The sequence below is a fragment of the Ptychodera flava genome, chromosome 1, assembly GCF_041260155.1.
Source record: "Ptychodera flava strain L36383 chromosome 1, AS_Pfla_20210202, whole genome shotgun sequence".
NCBI classification, from domain to species: Eukaryota; Metazoa; Hemichordata; class Enteropneusta; family Ptychoderidae; genus Ptychodera; species Ptychodera flava.
This window is the reverse complement of record NC_091928.1, coordinates 48,953,231-48,980,130: the sequence shown is the minus strand read 5'-3', so window position 1 is coordinate 48,980,130 and position 26,900 is coordinate 48,953,231. Positions and strand designations below refer to the sequence as shown.

General features: G+C 37.8%; 1 protein-coding gene across 2 annotated transcripts; it reads left to right on the top strand.

The window, feature by feature from the left end:
• The first annotated feature begins 855 nt into the window (after positions 1-855).
• Positions 856-16,889, top strand: LOC139140121 (uncharacterized). 2 transcript variants are annotated; one of them, XM_070709168.1, is made up of 6 exons: positions 856-956; positions 10,457-10,553; positions 13,036-13,090; positions 13,517-13,579; positions 14,883-14,969; positions 16,171-16,889. In XM_070709168.1, the coding sequence occupies exons 2-6, from the start codon at positions 10,479-10,481 to the stop codon at positions 16,242-16,244; spliced, it is 354 nt and encodes a 117-aa protein (XP_070565269.1). In that variant the 5' UTR covers positions 856-956; positions 10,457-10,478; the 3' UTR covers positions 16,245-16,889. The 2 variants fall into 2 exon arrangements, with proteins under 2 accessions (XP_070565269.1, XP_070565259.1); XM_070709158.1 differs by having other exon boundaries at positions 14,880-14,969.
• Positions 16,890-26,900: the final 10,011 nt, after the last annotated feature.

Here is a 26,900-nt window from a genome sequence, read left to right as displayed (position 1 = left end):
GAGAGAGAGAGAGAGAGAGAGAGAGAAGATGAAAGGACGGTACGAAGGTCAATAGGAATGAGGATATATGGAGGCAATATGATTGGCTCAATCCAATTATCGTGGGTTGAATTTAAGCATCCTATACCCAACATGGATATTGTCCGTTAGGGCGTTGTTCGTCGAGAGCGGGTTTCCACTGTAAAATATATTTGCAGCGAATTCCCTGTTTGTTATCCTCGTGCCGGGCACTACGGCCGACCATGATTGATGGTTCATGGTAAAGTACGCCGTATGTACAGTTATTTCATGAAACTATGGCAACCATGGAATGCTATTTTGATTTAATATTTATCACACTTTTTTGCCAAAAGCTAATGTCAGACTGTCACGCAAGTTGAAGAATAAACGTGTTTTTTACATGGTAAGTCAGTCAGACAAGCTGTTCTAAGGTAATAATGTTTAGACAAGTGTAAACTTTGACAAAGAAAGTTAAAGTCTTGCGAACGTCTCTACCAACAGCGAAAGCTATCGGTTGAAACCTAAACATGTGGATATCAACACTTCAGCAAAAGAACTGGGTAGCTTTGACTCGCCAGCAAAGCGTCCAGTCAGACTGCAATCACACGTGACATTATAGCCGACATCAAGAACCTTAGGCATACCGTACCTTTGATTTGCATGTTCCCCGCATTCGCATAATCCAACAACCAGCTTGTTCAACGTCATCAAATCCTGCTGAACGGGGTGGATACGGCTTGCCTCATGCATCACACGAGCTCAAGCGAGATTTTACATAAATTTTTCCGTCACATTGTGGAGGTGGAGTTGGACAGCAGGTCACGTGCACAAGAACTACCATCTATAAAAAGAGCTCCCTGGTTTGCGGCCAGAGAAGCAGGGACGAGCTCTGAGACAGCGGAGGTACCAAGTGATCGATTTTTAGGTGCAGGGTATTTTTTACATCAACGTTTTTGGTAAGTACGATTGCGTTATCACTTTTCATGGCAAAGTCTTTATCTCAAGGCCTTGAAAACCGAATTTCTTATTTTTTTTAGTTGTGTGGTGAATTTGTGTATTGTAAAGGCCTTCTGGACTAACTGAATGGCCTTCCCTTAGGTTTAGCTCATTTGCTTTCTTGCCTTCATCTGGTTGCACGTTCAGTCAGTATATTCATTCGAAGTATACTGTCTCATATGGTTGTAGACATTGCAGTTAAGTGATATTTAACTGTGCCTGATGGAGCTAAATGCAACGTTTCCTTGGACAGAGATGTGACAGAAATGTGTTGTATGACTTCGCTCTTAATCGGGAGCACGTTTTGTATTCAGTTCCCTGCTAATTCTCTGTCCATACTATCGTTAAGGAAAGTTTGATACTTAATGTAGGACATCGAGAACTTAAACGACGGGATTTTAAGGGCGCCGTTCAATGCGTACATTTCCCATAATTCGTCTACTTGTTTTTAAACTGCGGTGGCAAAGAAGCCACAATCTCGGATAGAATTTCATCAGCAGTTCGAATAATACGTAATCAGCCTTAATCTCTGTGAGTAGCGAGCAGCTTGAAAGTTGAATGTTTTGATGCAAGTTTACACATAGTTCCATTTCTACCTACGGCTACACGTTCCGAAAGAGCGAGTGAATTTGAGAACAAAATGTTTGACAAAGTATTTGGAACTTGCATCCCAAATTTTCCGTTTTTTTTTTTTTTTAAGTAAGGACAACCCTAATGGATGTCCATACACCGAGCGTAATTCCGAATAATACAGCAAACGACGAACGCGGGCAGCAACATCATTTTGATTCCATACAAAGATTGCACGTCACGTGTGCAACTCCCTTTTTTGAAATTGTTTTAAGGAATTATCCAAAAGTCAACCCGTTTACAGAGGTCACAGCTTTGCGGTTCTGTCGGTTATCACAGTCAGAATATCCTTCCAAAGAATCATTTAATTGGTCAAGTCGATCGCTCGGACTAATAGTAGTCCATTCGTCACTATCCATGACAAGGATGAGGCCGAATTAAAAAAAACTGAAGTAAATTGCAGAGCAGAAAAGTACCTGCACTAATGTACGACAAATTAGGTATCACTGAATGATTTATTGGTATTAGATTTCTTTCTAGTTCTTCGGTGGATATCGTCATGTAGTTTGTCTTTTTACGACAATTTAACTCCTCATTCTCAATCTACATTTTTTAGGACACTGCCAGTTTGCTTTTCTTATTTCGTAGGCAGATCTCCCTTTGTCGCAATCCTCAGATGCGATCTTGATGTTGTTAGTATGCCAGTAGGTTGAAACAAGCTTCAGACTAATCTTGTCGGAATATTAAAGCTAAGAAACATTGCATTATAGCATCCGGTGGTTCCCTTTACCGAGAGAGAGAGAGAGAGAGAGAGAGAGAGAGAGAGAGAGAGAGAGAGAGAGAGAGAGAGAGAGAGAGAGAGAGAGAGAGAGAGAAAGAGAGAGAGAGAGAATGTGTATGTGTGTGTGTCGTAGTGGTTATTGAACGAGTTTTCGATATTGCATATCGGGCAATAGTAGAAACCTACTACCTGTTGAATCGAATACATGTCTTTGTGAACTAAATAATATTTAGTTCACAAAGACATATATTCGATTCATAGAGTCATATTCTGTCAGTTTTCAATAACTTACTTATCTCACTCATCCTTTCATTATCAAGAAACAACGAATTTTCCCCGCAAACCATGGAAGATAATCATTTTGTAAATAGCAGTTTATAAGTAAAAAACCCGCAAAATTATGACGCTATTTGGCTGACAAGTTTGAAAGGCAGAAATTATTAGATGATCATACTTCATGATAGATACCAAATTAGATTCCCGGATAGCGCGATGTGGTGTTTGAGTCGGGAAAAAACCTCGAATTTTCTTCAGAGATTTCGCAATCCAACTTTCAAGGGACACTCTTGTTGAATCTCGGATCTTAAACGAGTTTGAGAAAACACTGACGCTCTATATGCTGTACTTTTATCTGTACAACCGCTTCTGCTAACTACGATCATGCGAAAAGTAGCACAGCTATTTTCCCAGAGTTAATGTCACAGAACGTCACAAACGAGAATGTGGACCTTTTAAAACAACGAGAATGGGCTTATTACATTTTAAAATTGAAAGTATAATGTCAGCGGTGACATTTTCTTGAAGACGAAAACATTAAAAATCAAATTTAAACGATTAGGAGTGACTGACAGCTTCGATAAACATTTACCGCGATAGCGACAAGAAATGCCATATTCAGCTTATGAAACGATGTGGGAAGAATCAACCGATGCGAATTTCTTGATTGTTAAACTGTAAGTGTAATGAGATCGAAACGGTTCTCTTCAGGAACTACACTTCAGTTGACACGATTGTTGTGCTGGGAGAAGAGTGTTTATGAATGAATGAATGAATGAATGAATGAATGAATGAATGAATGAATGAATGAATGAATGAATGAATGAATGAATGAATGAATGAATGAATGAATGAATGAATGAATGAATGAATGAATGAATGAATGAAAGTTTTGTGTGTTTTTTTGACGATCTGAGATGCAATCGATGCAAGTCAGCTCAGTGAACAAACTACGTCAAAACAGAGCAAACCAAATAAGGTATCATGTGCGACGACTCTGTGAGAAGAAAAGTATTGCTAAATACTGATTCACCATTTTTAAACGATTTCAAAATTTTTCAGCATTTGACAAAGAACACTTTTTCGTAATAGTCACATTTAGGGGAAAAAGAATGACAGAAACTTTAAAGCATTAGATGTACTTTTTCTTTCGATTTTACAGCATCCAATTTGTATAAGCAGTGTCCGTTGTGACATATTTCTTGCCACACAATTATGAACGGGTTATGATTAATTTTTCAGTACAGGCAAAAAATATGCAGAAAGTGATCAAAACTCTCGGCATACTGCTTGCGTATTTCCTGCCGAATTTCAGTGTCGTGCTTAGAATGTACTGTGTATGTTTCGATTTTTTGTTTTAAGTTCTCCAAACACCCAGGATCGGTAAGAACACTCTAGATGTAGAGACATCGCGGGATTCACAAAGCGTAGAACTTCGTTGTCGTTCGGGGCGAAACGAGGAACCAACACGAATACTCTCAAACTATGCCAAAATGCACCATGGTACAGAACCGATGATGCTTTTTGAAATTTCTAGATAAGCATCATCTGTGAGAATCGAACGACCCACCACCCAGAGATAACCCGTCTTCTAGCCATGTTTTAACAAAGCTTAGTCAAAAGTAAACAGCCTCCTCTCGTTATCAAACGAGACTATCATGTAAATTTCTTGCCCGCCCGAACAAAAAACAAAATCTGCACTTCAACGACACATATTAGGGTGGCTATATTTCTTCCCAAAACAAACAGTTGACAATGTTGCGTGCACAGCCTCTCAGTGAAATACCTCGACCATAAAGTGATTCTGTGCTATTTCGTCCAGAGGATAATACCCTGTAATGGCACATCTACGCTATGTGCGTTATCTAATCTGGCCGTTGTTCATCTAAAATACACAAACCGTATTACCCTATCGTCAGATCAAGAAACCAATGTTTTTTGCTCTTACTAAGATGATCCCGTACTAGGGAACACGTGACCATCATTGTGTCCTCAGTCAAACGAAGTAAATAAACTTTACAGGTAAAATAGTGTAGTTTTTCCACACACTGGTTGCTCTATTCCCCATAGTGAATCAGCATTCCATCATGATATGGTCAAGAATTACTCTTTCAAAATTACAGCGGGTATGATGCAAGTTACAAAAGTATGAAATATTGAAATATGTTTTTGACTATTTTTAGAGAGGCTTCTAATCGACATTTGCATATTGGCGATGGAGCACCTGTCTACGAACAAGTGATATCCAATAATAAACGAGAAAGTTGAATTTAGAAATGGCATCTCATGAGTTAATATATTCATTGATCGGATTTCCTGTATGATGTACATCATTTTTAAAAAAAAACTTGATTGTTAGGTTTCCACTGTCACAAATTCCGTATTTATTGTCTCATGATCGTATAGCTGAAAAAAAAATTCCAAATCAAAATTGCCATTGATAAAGCATTCAGCAGAATAGCGTCACGAGGCAAGCATGTTTAATGAAACATTTTTTCTAATAACATGTATTCTGATTGTGATTCTAACAAATACGCGTTGGTGTTGCTGACTTCAAGTTCCCGTTCTCATGCGCGTCTGAAAAAAACTCCGATAGTTTACGCGAGACCTTCGAACTGATGCATCATCGCCAACAGTGTTGTCCTTATATTTAAAAGTAGCCGGGTAATTCAAGAATGTAGACGGGTGGACTGCGACCGAGCGAAGTGACCGAGGGGCGAGTGAACGTTGGTAACGAGGGGGGAGAGCGCGAGAGGGGGTGTCCCTCCTCTCGCAAGGCGAAAAATGAAATTTTGGAGTGGAAATGGTGTTCTCTGGTGGCATCTGAGGTGACATTTAGCTGAGACTGAAACAGTACTTTTGTTGTGTGTCTTTGACGTGGCTTACATACAACAAAACAAACACACATGATTTTGTTTTGTTTGTATTATTTATGACACACTCGTGGTTTTATTTGCATTGAAGATTTAACATTTAATCTTAAATCACCTGCAGTCTGCTCATTTCATTGCTCATTTCCCAAAATCAGTATGGAAAATTCAAAATACCGACAGTATTCTAATAAAAACACATTTGCTTTTGTTAAAAAAAAACATCGGTAAGATAATTCACTGTTACAGTGTTCGCATTTACGCAAAAAAATGCGTAGGCTCTATATCGAAAACTCATAACAACGAAAAAATGCGTCGAGAGTCGATCCAATGTGTAATAATATTACGCATTGGATTGAGTCTCTACGCATTTTTTTTATTATGAGTTATAATACGCAAACAATAATAGTAAAATGTTTGCGAAAACACTCTCCGCGACTCAGTCTCGCGAGTCCGTGAAAAAAATGATTCAGAGGGTCCATCGAAATACACTATCGGGCAACCAAACATGGAGAACATGGAGAGGCGTAGAAATTGAACCCCTGCCGGAATCCACGACGTATAACAACAGGGGATCAGCACCACAGTGAAGCCGTTAGGCGTGACGATGATCAGGATGATGCGGCGGTCGGCAACACACATGCCTGTGACCGTGGATTCTAGTACGTAAAATAATCATTGGAAAAAAAATACCCATTCAAATAAACAGTTGGTTCTAAAAAATTCAGTTCTAGCTCATTGTTTTTAAATCTAGAAAATGCGTCGGTATTGCTCTGAGAATAACTTGATTTGTTGAGAAGATCATACTCGTACTGACGTTGGCAGCCAGCGCGGCGGAGGAAAACTAGCTGCGTCATGAGCTTCGAATCTTCGATCAAAATCACATCTTTTTGGGGCTTTTTTCTCACAAATTTGGCGAAATTGAAGTTTTTCATACATAAACTAAATGTATTGTTGGAATCAAGTATAGCTTTCGGACGGGCTTTCTTCGGGAAAAAATATTCCATCGGCAAGGTGCCGGTGGCCGACGCCACATTTCATTTTACGTTATCGTTAAAAATGACCTAAGATGACCTTCATACTAATCAAACCAATTACACTGCTCGTAATAAAGACAACACCATAGGCGCGTCCATCAGCCAATCACACTATTTAACAAATAAAAGATCGGGCTCAAAAAGCCACAAACGGGTATTTAGAAACTGTTTTATGTTTGTGCATTTCCATGCGGAAAGGGGTCGCGAAACTGCTAATCGCACGTGTGCCGTCTAACAGTTGGCAGAGCAATCCCGAATTAAATTACAGGTCTATAAAAATAATCTACTTACGTTAAAAGTAGCCGGGAAAAAATGCAAAACAGCCGGGTTATTTACCCGGCACCCGGCTTCTAAGGACAACACTGCGCCAAGGGCAAGAACTACAACAACAAATGGAAATCAATGAAATAAAAAAGAAACATTTTTTCGCCGAGCGGGGTGAAAGTTAAAGAAAGATTTCATCAGGTATAGGTCTGGAGTGTAAGGTACATTGTAATGTAACGATAAGTGCCTCAAATGTTACCCTATAGCTCATTTCAGTGTCAGTGAGAGACAATTCCCCTAATTTAAACCCTTTGAGTGCTGTATTTTTTCCCACCAAAAACATTTTACCAATTTTTTTATGAATTTTTCTGTAATTTTTGTGATAATTTTGAACCAAATGGACTCAACATTTCACTGGCCACACTTTTTTAGCAAAATTGTGGCAAAATTGTCACAAAAATTGACTTAGGTATATTTTATAAAGGTGACAAAAATTGACTTTGGCGCTCGAAGGGTTAACACATAGCACTACTCTTGATGAAAGGAGGACTGTCTGAAAACGGATAATGTGGGGATAGGCAGAAATAACTATACATTGCATATACATGATCAAGGTTGATTATCACTCTATTTTTACGCAGTGATGGACACCATCAAGACTGAGCACAAATCACATAATCACAGATCGACCGAAAGCTTCCCCTGAACGTGTTTGGTCTTCAGAGCGTTGATTAACCGTGGTTTGGTTCAATTGAGTTCTATAATTGAGCCATCAGACTGTGAGAATCTCGCCATATAGGCACGCTATCCTTCACTCTAGAAGAATAATGAGAAAGTAGTGTAGTATATTTCACACTTTCATAATGGGATTATTAAGATTTATTTTAGTCGATATTATATCAAAAGTCAATGGTTTACGACAAGACAAATTAAAGCTTTACAAAATTTTCCATGTTGCTTAATTTTTTCGCAGAAATTGACATCATATTAATCAAAGTTAAAACAGTAATATGCAATAAGGTAATCAGATGAACCCAAATTTAAAGTCTCTCCAGGGAACTGCGCGACTAACTTTTCAAAATTTCCGGGTCTTACTGGAAAACAGAATAAGGAACATGTGGATGAAAAAGATTGGATTAGACAATCCTTGGGGTCTCATACCATTGCATAGTTTGAGGAGGCGACCCCTCGCTAATTTACTAACCAACACCCTCACATAAAGATGATAGGGCTGATAATTTCGGAAACATTAGATCTCCCCAAATTTTCTACCATAATGAATAATATACATTCCTTATTTAAATGTTCAATTTGTTGTGAAAGTATATCCTCGTATAAGTTGGGGTATGCTTGCGCGCGTGCCGTAATTAATGGTTGTGTGCCGTCACGGTGAAAATGAATACTCATCACAAAACTTACACAATTTAAACTTTTACAACTTAAGTGATGAGTTCAATAACGATACCTTTAGGACATTTATTTTCTGAAGGTGAGATCTTTGTACAGGCACACAAGTATCCGAAACTTAACTTTAATCAGGAGCCGCCTTGATAATTGAAATTCGATAGCGAATCTCGTTGATAAGATCAGGCTGGTCATCCAGATGATATTATCTGGAGTAAGCCAATATGGCGGGAAATTACATCAATTACCGCCGTAATGACACAACCCTGCGGGTGTAAAGAACGCAGTTCGCTCACTGGACATATCATCACAGACTCAAACAACGAAACGGAAATCTCTGGTACTTCTGTTGTTAATGCTCAGTTTCCGCACCTACAATTGCAACTATTGCAGCTGCTGTACCGTAGAAGATAGCGATACGAAAGGGATCGCACGTGTTCTTTCTTTCACGTGTTCTAGCCGACTGGTTCTGTCTCAGGCCTCTCAGCTAGGCGACTGATGCCGTATGTTGTGGGTTCGAATCCGATTGAAAACTATCCGTATTCTTTCCCAGCATGCTTGATGATTCGTTCATACAACAACAAAGTTTCAAAACAGGAAAATCATAATTTCTCATCACTTTCGCAACAAAGAATCTAGCGCAAGTTTTCATCAGTTATCGCAATGTGTCAAATTTATGAAATAAGCGTGAAACAACTTCTTGCAATCATATATATATATATATATATATATATATATATATATATATATATATATATATATATATATATATATATTTCATATATATATATATATATATATATATATATATATATATATATATATATATATATATATATATATATATATATATATATATGTATATTTCATGCCACGACTCGTGTACGCCAGCAGACTGATAGTTATCGATTCAAATGAGACATAAGGAATAATTTCAATGAGATATGTTGAAAAATGGTCAGCTGCTATCGTGTATACCTTAGCCATTTTTTAAAATAATGGAATGTCTGAAGTCAGTGCATGGCTAATGTTTGTTCCTATCGCGATGTTTAAGACATGTGCTGCACTGTTAAGCGTAGCACGGATGTCCGTTTGAACGAACAAGTGCATGCTTAACTAAATTTGTTTGAGTATTTCAAGTATGATCGCACATAGTTCATGATCATGTCAAAGTGTAGCCTTCTTCAGTGAATGAAGCTTCCTATCTTAAGCGGAGGTGTCCGCGCTATTCATCAAAATGGGATACACAGTCACATAGACTTAATCCGACCTTTGATAGGTTTGTATTTACTGTAATAGCGCGATTAAAGCGGTTTTGGGAGCGGGAAGCATCGACTAAGCAGTGGAAAGGATTGTTTGTAATCCGAGTAGTAAAGCCATTAGATGCCTATCTTAGCTGCCATTATAAACTTGCCCTGCTGTTATTCGTGCCCTGAATATGAGATGCCAAGTCGTTGAATTGCCTCTTCTTTTCAGAGAGAGAGAGAGAGAGAGAGAGAGAGAGAGAGAGAGAGAGAGAGAGAGAGAGAGAGAGAGAGAGAGAGAGAGAGAGAGAGAGAGAGAGAGAGAGAGAGAGAGAGAGAAGAGAGGAGAGAGAGAGAGAGAGAGAGAGAGAGAGAGACAGACAGACAGACAGACAGACAGACAGACAGACAGACAGACCCAAAGCCCAGCGGACATATATATACAAAGTGGCATGCAGAAAGAAACTGACAAATAAAGAGAAACTCACTTTAAGTTTATTTCTACGCGTTTAAGTATATTAATTAAATATGTCAACATTACATTTGTAAGTTTTATTGTTTTTCCCCGATACCATTGCTTCCATTAACTTGCCTTATTGATGGAGTAAGAATGTAAAAAAAATCCCTAAATCATCTAATTCATTTAGGATTTTTAACAACTAGACATTTAGAATAACCTGCAATTAATTCTCAATGTTTCTGTTATTGTTGTCTCAAGAATGTTGGTAGGTGGTTTTATTCAGTTCTCTTTATGTAAGATAACCTTCAACGCCAGTGAAATCGTCTATTTTTATGAAACAAGGCTGCATGAACGTGTCCTTTTCAAGATGTTTTCACACGTGAAGAAGACTGAGCAGATCTCCCTTATATGGTATTATTAATTCTGGCCTAAGTGTGCCTTTCATAATGAATTGAAAAAACGTACCCTCTAAGATAGTGTCGAATTATACTTTTGCTTAGCTCGGGCTTAGTGTTTTTAAGTCATTCCAAGATGCTTTTCTCTTTTTATCACAGGAAATAATTCAAGTCTTTCAAGATGAAGTTACTTATCAGCTGTGGATTTCTCTTCGCACTCACAATCGTAGCCATCAGTGCAGAATCTGTTGAAAAAGTAAGCCATCTACACTTGTATACTTTCTTATTATCATGAGTGTAGATTGTGCCTCCGGGAGAGGTATTCGGACACTCAAATTTTTACAGGACGTTTTCAGGCCACTGTTCAAGTTCGCACTGGCTTGTTTTGAAGCTCTTGCAGAGAATGCACCGCCATAATTTTGTGAAAATCGAACACTAAGTTTTTCCCCCATAGATTTAACGCAGGGATGGTGACTATTTTCAACAAAAGGTACCATTTAATGTTCGGTGATTTGTTTCTCTGCTACAAAAAATTGCACGGTGACCCCTGATTTGTATCCTTGGTTTTGCAAGAAAATGGTCTAACGATAATTAAAGTCTTAAGTTTTGTTTACGATATGAGTATGTTTCGAAATGCGTGCAATCTAAAAAACACTGTACCTGACTATGTGTATATCAACAGATGAATTAGCAACTACAAAGATTGATTGAGTAACTAAAAGACTGATTTTCAGTTGCCGTTTAAGGTAGAACGCGCCTCAGGGACAGATATTCGGACTTTTAAAGTTTTACAATTCTCTTCTGATATCACACTTGTGAGGGTTCATTTTAAAGCCCGTGGTGAAAGAAAACTTTTCACCGGCTTAATTTTTCGAAATTCGAAAATTGTATTTTTCTCCATACAGTACTAGTTAACACAGGGATAGCGGCAATTTTGAATTTTAAATATCGGTAAATCCTGGGTAATTTGTTTCTGTAGTATTCTTTATTCGGAAAGAGAACGGTTGAAAGATTCCTTAAGGAAAGTTTGAACAAAAGTTTCAGTCTTTCACTTTCGAGGCGTATACTACCTTAAAAGCAACGTCTAACCTTCAATGATCAGTAACAGAATGTAACTTTGGAGCAACAAATGAACGAACACACAGAAAGTGTTCATAGCAGTGCGTCATGTATCATGTCTTGTTAATAATTGGCAATTGGAAGAATAAAGGACACGCTTAGAGTTAAGGGGATACAGTCAGAACTGCGCTCAAAGGTCGCATGGGACCCATACGACCAATGTAAACACTGTATCCGAGGTACGATGGTGACTGATGAAAGTTAAGACATGTCTGTCATAATCTACATCGTATAATTTAAGTGTTGCAGATATGATGATGAGGTGCTACAAGATATCGTGTACGAAATTGTAAATAAGAAACTCGCACAGGCGCAGTTCCGACGACTGTTCCCTTTAAAACACAAGGATAGCGGTCATTTCGAATTTCATATCACTGAATGTTAGGTGATTTATTTCTGTATTACCAATATTTGCACGGTGCCCCCCCCCCCTCATTTGTATTTTTGATTTGGTGGAGAATAGTTTAAAGTTTCTTTGGGGAGAGTATGGACATATATCCGCATTTACATTCAATGTACGTCACAAGTCGTCATGGATAAGGCACATTTTAGCAGATTTCGAAATATGTTCAAATATTGGCCTTCCTGTAGAAAACAGACGTAATAACAGCAAATGTCAGCATGTCAAACAAACAGACAAATAATGGAAGATTGACGACATCTAAGAATCTCCAAAGCCAACTTGACGTCTTGGAAAGATATATTAATTGTATTGAACAGGCGCAATGTAACGATATGTTTATCTAACGCACAGAGAAGCAACTCAATGCGGAAAGAGCCTCGCTAAAAATTGACAAATTGCCGGATTGAATAATTTCATTTTCAAGCTGAGCAAACTGTGCCATTATCTCCCTATGATAGGTAAAACATTCCGTGCCAGCGACACGGAATTGACAGAAACCCTGATAGGTCGACTCAAATACTTTAAAAACCCAGGTGTATAAATATGATGCTTGTTAAGTAAACGAGAAGAATGGTCAAATGGAAATCGGCAAATGACGTGATTGATATGACTTCTTCCTGATTCTTGCAAAGCTTTTGGAAATATAAAACAATGCGATCTTGAACATTAGCATGATTGAAAGCGACTGTTTAAGTCAAGGCGATGACAGACAACAGGGTTTTATGAATATAAATCTACTTGCATACGGTATTCCATGTAAGTGTTGACTAAAACCGATATAAGGCTGAAGTATTTATTTTGTTTTGCAACCCGGTGAGCGAAGATTTTTTGGCCGTCTTCATGAAAAAAAAGTTACATTATTTGAATAGGATTTTACCGTTTATCTTTTCTGCCTACAAATCTTTGTTTTTCAAATGCCTTCATGCTTGCTATTGTTACATGGAAGTGTAAATTTTAGAGCTGAACATTAAGTTTCTGCTTTGATACTTAAATGGAAACTCATAATACATAGAAAAAATCAAGCAAAATATAAACCTTGCGTGTTTAAAATTTTCTGTGTATGGTTTTAAAACGCCTACTTTCCGTCCAACACTTGATTTGAAGCAAAATGAAGAATTTCCTTTAACTTGCCTGAAAACCTTATGCCGGTTCTCATTCTGTAAGATATTAAGAGTTAAAGTTTGAATATTTTTTTTGTTCTCCCTTTAATTATTAGAGAGACACAGAAAAGAGGGGCAGGAGTGCGTGGCCAAGGCCCCTTTCTATTCACGGTAAGTAGTGCATGTAGTTGGTGTCTTGACTGATACAATGTACATCGCCCTCTACAGGCAAAGTCCTAACGCGATATCCAGGCTTGTCGCCAACACTGATTGAATTTCTTTCCATCGTATTCGATATTGAAATAATACCACTCCTATTCATTGTAAGCCATGAACATTTTTATGTGAGCTTTCATTTTTCGTATACCGCCCTCTAGAGACAAAAAGCATTTTGAGTTGTCAGGCCTTCCTACCACACCACGAAAATGTCTTCCCCTCGTAACTACAGGGCAATTCTTGTTTGCGTCAGCGTTTTGAAAGTACGGCTGCTTTCCTTCTGACTGACTGAAGTTTTATCTCATATGTGTTTCTGTCGAGATTTCATTCCAAATATTTGCAAAATTATATCCCATAATCTCTCTTTACCTCTTACCACAGTCGCAGGTGGGCAGCGAAGAAGACAGCAAGGAAAGAGGTGGACTCCTTTTATATTCAGCAAAAGTATGTTCATTTCAAACTTTAGAATGTTTCTTACTGCCTTTGACACTGTAGTTAAGTATTTCACTTAAAGCACAGTTATCTGCGACACGACTCATCAACATTTCCACTTGCCAAACCTGAATGTTTCCTGCATAAATGTACAAGATGCTAATGGACCAAATGTGGCGACAAGTTGGACGTTTCTTAGGCTCGTTAATCCCCTACCAAAGTCTTTGCTTTTCTACAAATTTCCAACGCAATGATGAAAGTTTCATTAGGTGTATATTTTTATCATTGCTTCATGCAAATTTAAGGTTAAATATTCAGAAAACACTGAAGGAAGCTATGACAGTAACTTTTGTTAATATTTTCATTATTTTTTGTTCAGTACAATTCAATAGAGCTGTTCACAATTGTTCTCATTAATATGCAAAACTAAACATCCTCATTTTTCGATTATGCTTTTGAAAGTTACGCATGCAAGAATGATGCAAAGGCATCTCAGTTTGCGATTGCTAGTGTAACAATGATTTTAATCATTTTTTGAGTGCTAGTCTTTCAATCCATGTCATTTTAGAATGAGGATAGATGATGCAAAACAAAATAGTCGTTCTTTTTCTATATACATATACTCTTCTGTCAAGTGAAATATTACATTTGAGAAAATAGTGTCAAGTTTTTGGCTTAAATTAATTGTTTCATTTATACAAAATTGAGGTTTTTTACCCCAAATATACACTCCTTCATCCTTTGAGTAAACTATCGCTACAATACTAAACTTTAGATTCTCTGCCTCTTGAAAATATATTGTATGAGGGGGTTGTCTTGTCATCTTTGATGAGAATATAGCTTGAAAAAAACAGTGTTGGCAACATGCAGCTCCACCTTAACTGCTTTGATTAAACACTTTAACAATGGATACGTTTTTCGTTGATTCTCGATGACACATTCAGTCGAAAAAAGCAGAATAGTAGTTTTATAAGTTTTCAAATAATTAACATAGGTATTCAAAGTAATTGTTATTTTCGTGATAACCGTCAAGGCAAGCTTTGTTGACCTATAAAAGAAATGTGGAAGATTTTTTGTATATTCTTTGCCCTGGTTCAACCTACTAGTAACAGAACTGTTAATTCACGGAACTGTCTTAAGAAATGTTTACAATGTATATTGCTTTTTACACAGCCATCAATATTACATAAATACGCAAATACTCGTTTTGAACATAATGCATTATTTTGAAGTACCGACCCGTAAACATACCACGTCACACTCAACAGTCATGACAGCCCTGTAAGATTTCAATTGTTGTTCCATCTCTCAGCAGGCGGAAAACGAGGATCATTGGAGTATGATACTGTAGGTGATATTGAGGATGTTGTCAAGGAAGTGCTTGCATACATGGAACTTAAAGGTGAGAGACGTTGATTTATTCCCAATGGCGCTTTCTGGAAGCTACCCAATATGGCGCCCTCTCCTTCCGTTTCGAAGAGTGGAGCTCAGTGGCCAAGCCACCGGGCTTCGCTCGCGTATTAGTCGACGTAGCGAATGAGAGCGAGGCTGTCATGCAGTCTAGTTTCGTAGGAATGGACCTAGGAAAGCTTAATACAGCTTCCGTTCTCAGTTTGCCATGAAGCGCCCCCATTGATCGCCGATAAACACAAAACAGCTTATTTTGATTCAAATCACTTTTTTGCAAAGTCTCATCCAATTTTTTCATTAATTTGCAAACTCAAAGTTAAAATCTTGGTTGGGTTCACCTTTCAAGCATGATAAGCAGCGTAAGTTTGGTGAAAAAGAAGCGTAAATTAATGCAAATTTATGCAAATACCCATCAATCAAAAGTGTGTTGGTCATGGCCTTGTCATACCTTAGCGATTTAGCCAGCGTATGCCAACGTATGAAAAATTTGGCGAATACGCTGGGCGTTCGTCGAATACGTTATGGGTAAGTTACATACAAGTTAAGAGCACGCTGTAGCACGCTGGTATGCGTCGTAGTACGGCGAGGTCGTTAAAAAGTTTTATGCACGCACTAAACTTTTCGACGTATGCCAGCGTATGGCTCATACGTCCCGCACACGCGGGCCTTATGTTGTAGGTATAGGTTATACGCTCCACACGTTCACACACGTTACTTTTAAGTTACTAACACATAAGTCGAAATGCGTCGAGATAATCGTCTAACATACCCGAAACGTATTTTTAACCTTTGAGTATGTTATGAATATACGCCCAAAATTGAAAAAACAATCATCAGCGTTAGCCAGCGTTTTCGAGAAATTTTGATACGCCGGCATACGCTGGCTAAACCATCAAGGTGTGACAGGGCCCTTAAATGCAACGCCACATTTAATAGGAATTTATGAGGAACGCCCGATTACAGTCATGTGTCGGAATGTAATGTTTACCGTTCTCGGTTTCATTCTAAATTTCTTTTACCGCTGTTAGTCAGCGAAATCGACTAGTTACTGGCTTGTGCATAAAAGTAACAATTCTATCTCATAATTCTATTCCGCCTGTTCCACGTAAAATAGCAACAAATCACAACCTCAGGTGACGATGGATTCAGTAGACGCCCTCAACGACGTCTCTTGTATTTTTTTTTTAAAACAGAAAATGGCATGCTGGATGAATGTCTCGCAGACAAGTCATACATCGAAGACGCAAACGCAGTCGAAGACCAGTAAAGGGTGTAACCATGGCAACTGGGGGATGGCAGATGTTTTGAAAATCACCATGTACGATACAATACTTCACGCGGTAGACGACTGCAATAGGCATCAGTCCCTCATAAGTGTGACATCTTATTCACTATCAGACGATCATATTTTCATAAAAAAATTCTCTTTTCGAAATTAATTTTTGTAGAGTTGATCATCTGAATGACCTGGAGATTCGAAATATATTTTACGTTAGCTAGCTCACAACTACCAGATTTTCTGGCTATTCCCACATCCTTATCCAACCAGAATATATCGCAACTGAATTAGTACGGTTTAGAAGTCCCTGCTCTGATTGTTATGCGACAAATTTCACATATATTTATGATTTCTACACTGACAGTCTCTCTGTATTTACTATTATTAGCATTATCACAAGAAGACTTTTGTAACTCAAAACAAGACAATTGAAGTCTAATTCTGTGAGATCCCACCTTTGATTTGAGGCACGTCGCGACAATGTGAGGCACGTCGCGACAATGTGACGGGACAAAAATGCGCATCTATTTCATGAATATTGATTGGAAGGATCACTTGAACTGCAATGGCACCGACTTCTGTTGTAAAATATTGTTGTAATGAACTTCAGGAATAAATTCGGAACAAAGTCGACGTGGTACCGTATATCTGTGTGCTTTGTTCTCAAAAATTAGTTCGTCAGTTTATGGGAAATAGAAAATTCTGAACCTCGCTACAAGAAGAAATTGTGCCAGACATAATTAAAACACCTGACAGATTGCATATTCCAAGTTTCAAAACTAATTGTCTCACGTGACTCATTCTGCTGGGAGGCTGTTATTTACGATATCACGCCACAAACATCGCTGACGTCATGGTGTAAAAGCTATTGTTAATTAACCTTGGGCAGGGTCCGAGGGGTTAGTGTTCGTGGAAACAGATGTACACACAATGCGTACATGCAGTGAGAGAGGATGGCAAAATTAGTTTAAAAATAGTGTTCTCATTAACCATTTTATGGTTCATTGAATGATTGCGCATGCATACTGGTGTCGCTCGGTAAAAGCAAGCATTGCTATGCGAACAGATCGCGCCCTCAGCGACGACGCTCGCGTCTACTCTGCAAAATCACGCTGGGTATCATGGCCGGTGGATTATACAACATCCAATGTTCTACCTACAATCTATTTATCAGATCTGAGAACTCAAAAGTTTTTTATTAGTGTTGAGACGTGGTCAACGGTTGCATTAGCCCAGAGCATTAGTTTGGCGGGAAAATAACGATACCATTAAAATAATTTTGGTTTTATTTCGTGTATCGACTAAAGTTTATCGTTCTTATCCATATAGCTTGCTATGTTACCTAGCATTATGTTCGTTAACATCGCCGTTTTATGTGTAACGTTTGTCATTGTCAGCAAATTAAATTAAACCCGCACTTTAATTCAGTTTCTAACAAATTTGCTCTCAACGTGCACATAGGGATTCTACAGATTGGTGTAGTACAGAGCATTATATTACACTACAGGTAGGCGAACAAGAAAGGGCTATTGGCGGGCAAAAAAAAAAAAATACTACGAAAAAGGCCGAAAATAGCCGAAGTGTCAGCTCTTCAAGCTGGTGCAATTGAAATCACGAAGCAAAACAAATTGGTTATAGATCGACGTGTTGAGTATTTCGTGTTGGATCACGAGTTAATTAGTTGGAGGTGTTAAAATGTCCTCGGCTGAGTTACGTATAAGGGCATGTGATCTCGAAAGGTCACGATAGTCTTCAAGTCATAAAGAAGGTAAAGTTCTACCTGCTATCTCCTTAAATTTTCTCGTATTGAGACAGGCAGACGGGAAATACGAGACAAGTCTTGTATTGACTGTCACAGAAGCCGGCATCTGACTCTAAAGCATTCTTAAAATGTCACAGGTTGATCTATGAAAGAATGGCTATACTATAACATTGCATTAGGTGAAGATTTTATTAAATGCAACCCCGTTAACTTTTTGCTCTGTTTGCAAAATACAATTTCTCGTTCTGCACCCCGAATCCCATCGAAATACTTGATGTGCACATTATCAAAACATGTGTGTGGCATGCCTGTAATGTCCAATGAACTCTTTGGCAACTGAATGGTAGTCATTCGTAATTAACACTAACACTGCACGTTGTATGTGGTTTGTGTTTTGTAAAGTTGAGACTTTGTATTTCAACATATTTTTCGCGGGAAAGGGTAGAGAAAGAAAATCACGGCTTACCCGGAGTACAAAAGACAACGCTGATATCAAATATTGTATTCATTGTTTCCTGAATATAAAAATTTGTAATAAAGAGCTGTACTCGAGAACATCCACATCAGTCGATATTGGTGAGAAATGGTTTGTTTTGTTGTTTTTTTACTAAATAAGCATTTAAATACATATATAAACCGGACTGGTCGTTTCGACAGAACTTGTAAATGATTCACTATACTTCTTGAATTCGGCATGCTTTGACAACGTGTTTTCTTTGTATAATTTGTCTGTGTACTGTGTTTGTTTCCTTTTCTATTTATCTCCTCAACGAATGTCTTGCGTTGGCAGCTCTGAGACATCGCGATAAACCAACGTCGCACCCCTGACGTAACACCCCGATAGGGAGGGGTGTGGTCAGTCCTTTCCATGCATAAATTAAGAAAAAAAAGCGATGACAACACAACGTTGGGTTTTGAGAAAGTTCACCCCGCTGAGAAGTGAGTGTCACGAAATCTTACGGTGTATGACGTAATTAACACTCTCTTGGTCACTGGATTTTCTTAAGAGTCATTAAAACACATACAATTATAATGACAGCAAGCTTATGAAATTCTTCGAACAACTCAAAATTATTTTGCAGGGGTTCGAAAACAAACGGCAAAACTCTTATGAGCAATATCATGCCATCTAGTCAATACAATTATGTTGTCGAGGTATCGCTGTAATTGTACTAACGCCTTTATGTGGGCGATTTACATAACTTCGAAACCCAAATTATTTGAACTTGAAAATGTTTATGTGTTTTTTTCTTGTTTTGGCCCGGTTTGATTCATAGATGATTGCTGATTAGCAATATGTCAATAACTTTGAGATTTGCTATGACACAAAGGTTTGTAATGAGCCACAGTGCTGTTAAGAATAGAGATAGTGATTGATTATTCGTGAAGAGTAAAGTGTGCCGAATTAATGATAAATTGAATCATTGAATGGAAACAGATATTGTTAGCGTACTAAGAATGCATAAAGAAGCCATTAAAATACTTACCTAATGACGACAATTCCTAACTAGACACGCAATTCATGTACGAACAACATGATACGTTGTCAAACAAGAGAGAATGAGTTGTAATGAGCAAGAGTAATGTCAGCCAAGCGAGAAGTGATGTCAGATGTTGCGAAAAGAGGGAACACTTCCTTGGACAAACTACGTAGGTAAATATGCGAATTTCGTTACGATGAAGGTCAGACCATTACAAATATTTTTTATGTAATCTACAAAACATAGAATTCATTGTTAATCTCTGAAATGGACCGTTTTATGAGGATATCGTGACTTAGGCAGGCAGTATGCAAGCGTTGTGTTTGGCGATGACTTTCAGTACCTTTGAGATTAGAAAAAGTGAGATGAGTTTATCTTCGTAAATCTTGATGTTCATTTCAATATCTGTAACGAAAATGACAAAGCATCAACTGCACCTTTGAAATTCAGTGATGCAATTAGGATTGTCACCCACCGAGAAACATTGAAATTTTGGAAATTATATCGGCAGACGTTATAAATGACGTTTTCGCAAACAAAACGGCTGACTGAAGTATAAAGACTTGCAGGTGTTCACCTTTCGGCGTTTTTTTTTCTTAGGAAAGGTAAGAAATGTTCTGGAAATGGCAGGACCACCCACACTGACTCTTTAATCGCTGTATTAATTGAACAAACTATCGGGTCTTAATGGAGAGCCAAGCCTTAAAGGACTATTTAATGCTAGAAGTGCAAACGTGATGTCATTTTTGAGCGTCATACTACCGAGCGTTATAATATCGAATTATCCGAGTGTACTGATTCTATAATGACTCATTAGCAAATGTGAATATTCATAATTATCGCATCGTGCAGCAAACATTAAAGATTTATCAAAATCGACGTTCTCATATTACGTGTCTTTCTTCCGATTTTTTATCTATTTTCTTTCAAATTCTGCTTCTAAAATTTGTCTGCATAAGACATATTGTATTCATATAAGTTTAAGCATTTTTTGTTTGTTTTTACAGTTCATGTTGTCACATCAACGATCTCGATAATCGATATGAAAATGTTTGATAGTAAAAATGACCACCTTTCAAAGCGTTAACATAGCTCGCACCTCGAAATTGAAATACTTAAACTTCATCCAACCTTTCCTCTAGGAAGCTTTAAACTATACATGTACCGAATCAGGGATCATCGTGCAAAATTGTTACTACAGAAACAAACTATCGAATGTTTCCCTTTATTTGAACTTCAAAATTACTGCAATGGCCGTGTTATCTCTATGGGGAAAAATAAAGTTTATATTTTCACAAACATATGACAGTTGCAACTTTATTTATTCCGTGAGCTTCAAAATGAGCCCCGATATATAATTAGTAGACGAAAATATATTGTAAAAGATTGAGAGCCCGGATATACCTGTCTCTACCATTGAGGCGGCTTCTGTCTTTAACTTTCGAACGAAATTGTCGTTGATCATAAGTTATCGTGAAAACGAAATTATGAAATAGCTGACCCGATTTTTATAAAAGATGTCGTTTTTTATCAAATGATGATAACAATACGACAGCATTTCAGCGTTTTAAAAATCCGCCTCGGAAAACATCATGTCTAGTGCGGGGATGAGTACATTGTGCAGTTAACAAGTCCCTCACAACTGAAATTGACTCCTTCCTCGCCTTCGCATGGTAGCGGCGCACTCATGCGGTATTTTCAGCAAATTTCAATAATGATCGCATACTCTTTGGAGCAAGTTAATCGTTAAAGTATTTTGTCATGACTATCCGTGGCGGTTCAAAGCGAAGATGACCTCATGGAGCAAGTCTGTGCATATTTTGACCTTATCGAGACATTAATCTCACACTCTTAATCCCGGACAATCCACCTGTGGGTCGCTGAACACGGGCGGAAACGACAGTTAATCGCGGCATATGTGAAGTCATCTCAATAAGTGCGGCTTATCCCGAAGTTCTTATACCGTTTGTCCTGCGTACCGGCTTTTCCGAACACAGCAGGAAATTCTGTGGGCGTGCGACAAAATCGCCGAATAACATGACATTGGGAACCGAATTTTCACCATTGTGAGTCTGTGGTACAGTGTTCCGAGTGCTCTGTCTCGCCGGGTTTTTTTGAATTAATTAGAGAACCTATCACTTACCGTGACAAGTAGCAAAAGGGGCAAAATCTTCCCGCTCAAGATATATGTAATTAATCTTCAGAATGTTTTGGGATTAAAGACGACCGGTAGGGCAGTATCATTCTTAACTGCATCAGCGAACTTATCCTCGGAAATCAAACGTTGAAAGCTGATTTGACGGTCACTGTCACGGATATTTATCGTAACTCGATTATATAAATTAAGCCATCTGTATATCACAGCTGCGCAGCAAACACTTTAAATTTCCACCAGTTTTCGGAATTCACTATATCGCCATATAGGCCTTTGATCGAAATAATTTTGTCTTCCTCCTAAAGTTCCATGCACCTCTCTTCGTCACTGGCTTTGCAGGATAAACATTACTTATCTGAAGTTATGACTAACCATTCTAGAACATAGGGTGGCGCGGTGCATCAGCTTTGCATCAGATTGTAAAATGCCATAACAATTATGAGAGTCTCATTAAATCTTTCCGTGGTCATTTCCTCTTCCCTACTCGCAGATGAGTCCCCTGCACTTGACGAATTCCCGCTCAAATAACACAAGCAATGAGCGGCTCGACGGCAAATGACTTATTTTATTTCTCTTTGTACATGGTGAATATGTCCCTTTTAAGGTCGTAAAACTTTGTCCAGTTGAGACCAAGTAATCTGGAGATTAATGTCGATTTTAGAGTGCATGGCTGGTAATACATAGGGAATAGCAATACATTCCCATACCGTTGGGGGTGTATCAGTGGAGTCAAACTCAAGCTGAACGAACGAACGACGTAACTTTGACGACAGTGAAACGAACCCAGACTCGACTTTACTTTTTATGATAGAATAGCGAAATATTTGTTGTTGATGTTACAGCTTAAGGTAACCGGATAGACGGGTTCCCTCGCCACTCCCTTGCTCCCTAAATTGCTTAGACCAACGCAACTGTACATCATAAAACAAAACTAGCATTCAGAGGAGAAAAGATCCAAATGGTGACAAATTTTGTTTGCCGAAAAGATAGCTTACTATCGTCATCTGGCGAAGAAGCGATTCCGATGCATGAATGTAAAATTAGTTGAATCAGAGACGGATAATTCAGAGTTTACAATTCTGTTCTACTATAGATCAACCTCTCAGGAATTTGAATAAAATGCTACGTACGCTTTCCTCCGGAGACGACCAGTTTTCAAATATTACCAGTGTCAAATACGCACCCATACTAATTGTTGGAGCTCATTTTTCGGTGTCATAATTAATTAAAGTATGCACAATATTAATTGTTGGAGCTTGTTTTTCAATATTATAATTAACACCATGTGAATCCATCACAACTCCTATATACGTAGGAATGATCTGTAACTGGTTCTTACGTCATAGAAATATCTCGTGTCTAACGATAAACTTTAGTCTTTTTCGCCCACGCTTCTTTCTCGACTGAGAGGCGATACCAATTTCTTCCTTGCCTCCTTATTTCGTTTATCTGACATGACAACAGGCACAGAGTGAGAAAAGTGCCCGAAAGGCAAAACATAAAACTTAAACAAACAGCTTAAACATGGTAAGTTTAACTTAAAAGAATAGAGGGAAGAAAGGTTTAAAAAGATATGCGACCATTAATGTTTTCAAAGCCTTATGTGGCAAGCTTTATTTATGAAATGTATGAATATGAATGGTTTTACAATAAAACCCTGTGTGGCATTATTAGTTGACCTACACAGAATTGAGGGAAGAAGGGTTGATCATAAAAAGACATACTTGCGACCATTAATGATTTCATAGCCTTATGTTGCAAGCTATATTTATAAAACGCGTGAATATGAATGCTTTTATAATAAAGCCCTGTGTGGCAAACTATATTTATAGGCATTTCATAACAGAATCCTTGGAACAAAGGGGAGGTTTCTGATATAGAGCCCCTAAATAAGCATTTTAAGTTGTGTCAAATGCATAATGGCAACTGAACTAGGAGGTAATGTAGTCTTAGGTTAACATCGTGTGATAAACGCGTTTTTCAACATTTTAGGTTTTATCGAAATATTGCAGGAACCTTGTGCTGTTCTCTGACCCCGCGGTGGTTAGACGAGTACTTTGAGAGGGAGACCAAAACGGTTGCTGTTAATCAATCTGATCTGAAAATGCTGCCTTGCCTAGATATTCTCGGCGTGCGTTTGTCTGTATGTTTATACATTTGTTTATCTTGCATTATACCTACGTCTTATTATTATTACGTCTTATTAATATTGCTAATTTCACGAAATGTACAAAGTATCGGTCATTTCATACAAAACCTCAATAAACACCTTTAATTTCGCTAATATGTTGCTATGATCAATATCTGCAAGTTTAATCAAATCTTGTATATATATTATTGCAACAGAAAAAAGCTTCAATTACAAGTATTCATATAAATAAGCAATTACTAACAAGAAAACAGTGCTTTCACAACTTCCATCTCTTTGTATATCTACGATATATGTGACCAAGTTAAGTGTCATCTGCTTTTATCTTGTCCTTCCGTAATTATGTATCTCTCTGATTGTGAAAGTTTGAAAGCAATAACATTGACGCAAAACTACCCAATTACCGTAAAAACTGCCACGTGTTTGTATGATCAATAGTACGTTTATATGTAGTTATTCTAAGAATATATGATCATTAATTATGCGAATTAACATTAATTGTGCTCGCCGTGCATACAAAATACAACCAAGTTCTCATGCCATGAGGCATCGATACCTGACCATCCAACTACATCAAAGTTAGGGCTGATCTTTCTGCTGCTGATGTGCAACATCCTCGGAAGGTTATATCTAATTGGTCGCTTGCCACTATTTACAGCAACTTAAGGAGTCTTTTTGTACTATTTTATTGTAACGGTAAGATTCAGCCACCTGATTTGATATCAGCTTCCGAGACGCTGCACATAAGCAGCAGAAAAAGTTACATTGTAAAAGGTTCATCAGCATGCCAGTATGTAGACCTATTAACACCTTGATGAGTGTATTCTGCAGCCAGCCGTCTTGCCTCCTCAGATAGTCCCTACACCTGGCATCGTGATATTAATTTCTGTTACTGCCATTGTTTTTCATGTGCCATTTCAAAGCAAAATCTATGTACAAGATTTGCTTTCGGTCCGATCAGCCGCTCTAGAGAGTTCCATGCATGACTCTCAGACAAACAGACATGTCACTGAGACAGAACTCGACACGGCAGGAACTTCAGTGTGTGAACATTTCAGTAACAATGTCAGAAACGTCACAGGAAACTATTTTATCAGAGATTAGAGATAAAACCCAAGTTGCTGGCTAAGATACCAAATTTATCAGTCAGTCGTCTTCAGAATAATGTTACAAACATATCATTTTACATAAAGAGATATCCTCTGTCGGGTAACACTTAAAATACACCTGGCAGATAGATATTTGAAACGTCGAAAGTTTGCAGTCAGCTCGGAAATGCTGCTTACGTAGAAACTTTGAAACAAGTGGAGTAAATAAAAATTATCACAGTCTTGTGTTTGTGAAAATCAAACGTTTGTTGTTGCCTAACAGACTTAACATGTCATATTCGCTGATTTTGATGTATTTTGTACGTCACGAAATAGCTTGTCAAAACACCCAGGATCTCAAAAACAAGCCGAAAAGTCACGCGTTATTACACCTACCAAACGACTGCGTTCTGGACTTTTTGTTCAACAAAAATCAAATCTGCAAGAAAGGAAAACTTGTGGAATCATGCGGGATTCAGTCTTAGACATGCAGTCCGTTATGGCTATCGCCAGTAGTGCTTGCGCTACCAGGTGTTGTCTTGAGTACACGGGGAAATATTGAGCAAGAGATGTCAATCAAAAGTTTCACACATCTTCAATATCAGAATGCATCGGTTTTTTCGGAGATTGATTAGCGCTTTACTTTGCTAAATATAATATTCTTTTCACCAAAGCAAACTATTTCTGCGTAGCATCCCACAGAAAACGTTCATTTCTGGGACCTAATATCGATTGCGCCTTTATATGTGACTTACATTTTTATAGCAACTGTTAGAGAACTAGCGTATATTTCTATTACCTTCTGAGCGTATATTTCCGTTATCTCATTAGCATATATATGTAATCTCATTATGTATACATATATATATATACATACATACATACATACATATTTATACATATATATAGTCTCGTCAGATTTTCGTCATGTTAGCTCATTAGCATATATTTCCTTTGCTCATTCGCAAAATATTTTGCTTGGTATTTAGTATATCTTTCCGTCAACTAATTACTAAGTTCATTTATAAACATTTATTCGGAAATATATTTGTCATATATTCTATTCGCGGTGTATATTGTATTTCAAAAGGTAATACAATATATTCCATAATCCTTTGGAGAAATATATTTTACTTGTTTTGTCCGACAAAAAATCAACATATGCGGCTATTGTCCGTTTCATTTTACAAACATGCTACCAAAGGTCAATGGCAACGAGTTAACTTTCTCGGAGTTCAGGATTTGACAATATAAGAGGATTTATTACAACTTTACTTTGGAAATATGTCCACAAACTTGGCTATCTTCATTTGATGAAACAGTTGTCAATTTAAGCAGCAATCTGTCACGCATGGGATAAGTTTGGAAAATTGATCTCAACCAATTTAAGATAACGTTTGCCTAAACCAATGACAGAGAAGAGCGCTTCGTGTAAGGTGCGAAAAATAATTCAAGCGAGAAGGTAATTTTGGAATACAATGGTCCGAGCTTAATTGACTGTTTGCAGCCGTCCAGCTATCGTCAACTTGGATGTAAAGCTGTTGACAGTGTTAATATAGGAATAAATGGTAATTCATAGACAGCTGAGATACTGTGTTACAAATATTGAGCAAATCCTTGTTGGGTTTCTAGAAATTCCTCTCCTTCAACCTTTCAATATATTGATGAAGGCGTAACGCATCGATGACTAATTTCCAATATTCTTGGTGTTGACTAGATTCATTTCTTTAATGTGATTACTGTATCTCTCCATTGCATGGTATTAGTTTACTACAGCCTAGCATTTTCAAATCCACATTTAATTTTCTTTGACAAGTGAAGATGACAAATGTTGTAGCGCGGAGTGATCTTAGCCCTGCCATGCAAATTACTGATACCGGACTCGGAGCTATCGGTGACTGTTCTGAGAAAACAAGTCCAGCGAAGCAAACGAACGCGAATGGGTAATAGAGTTCAGGGCCTGAATGTTTTAATATTTATCGTTGTCTTTTCATGATGTTTAATCTACC

Excerpts from the sequence above, each read along its gene's own strand:
- LOC139140121 (XM_070709158.1), top strand. The coding sequence starts at position 10,479 with ATGAAGTTACTTATCAGCTGTGGATTTCTCTTCGCACTCACAATCGTA. Across the intron at positions 10,554-13,035 it reads GTGCAGAATCTGTTGAAAAA|AGAGACACAGAAAAGAGGGG; the intron begins GTAAGCCATCTA and ends TTTAATTATTAG. Across the intron at positions 13,091-13,516 it reads AAGGCCCCTTTCTATTCACG|TCGCAGGTGGGCAGCGAAGA; the intron begins GTAAGTAGTGCA and ends CTCTTACCACAG.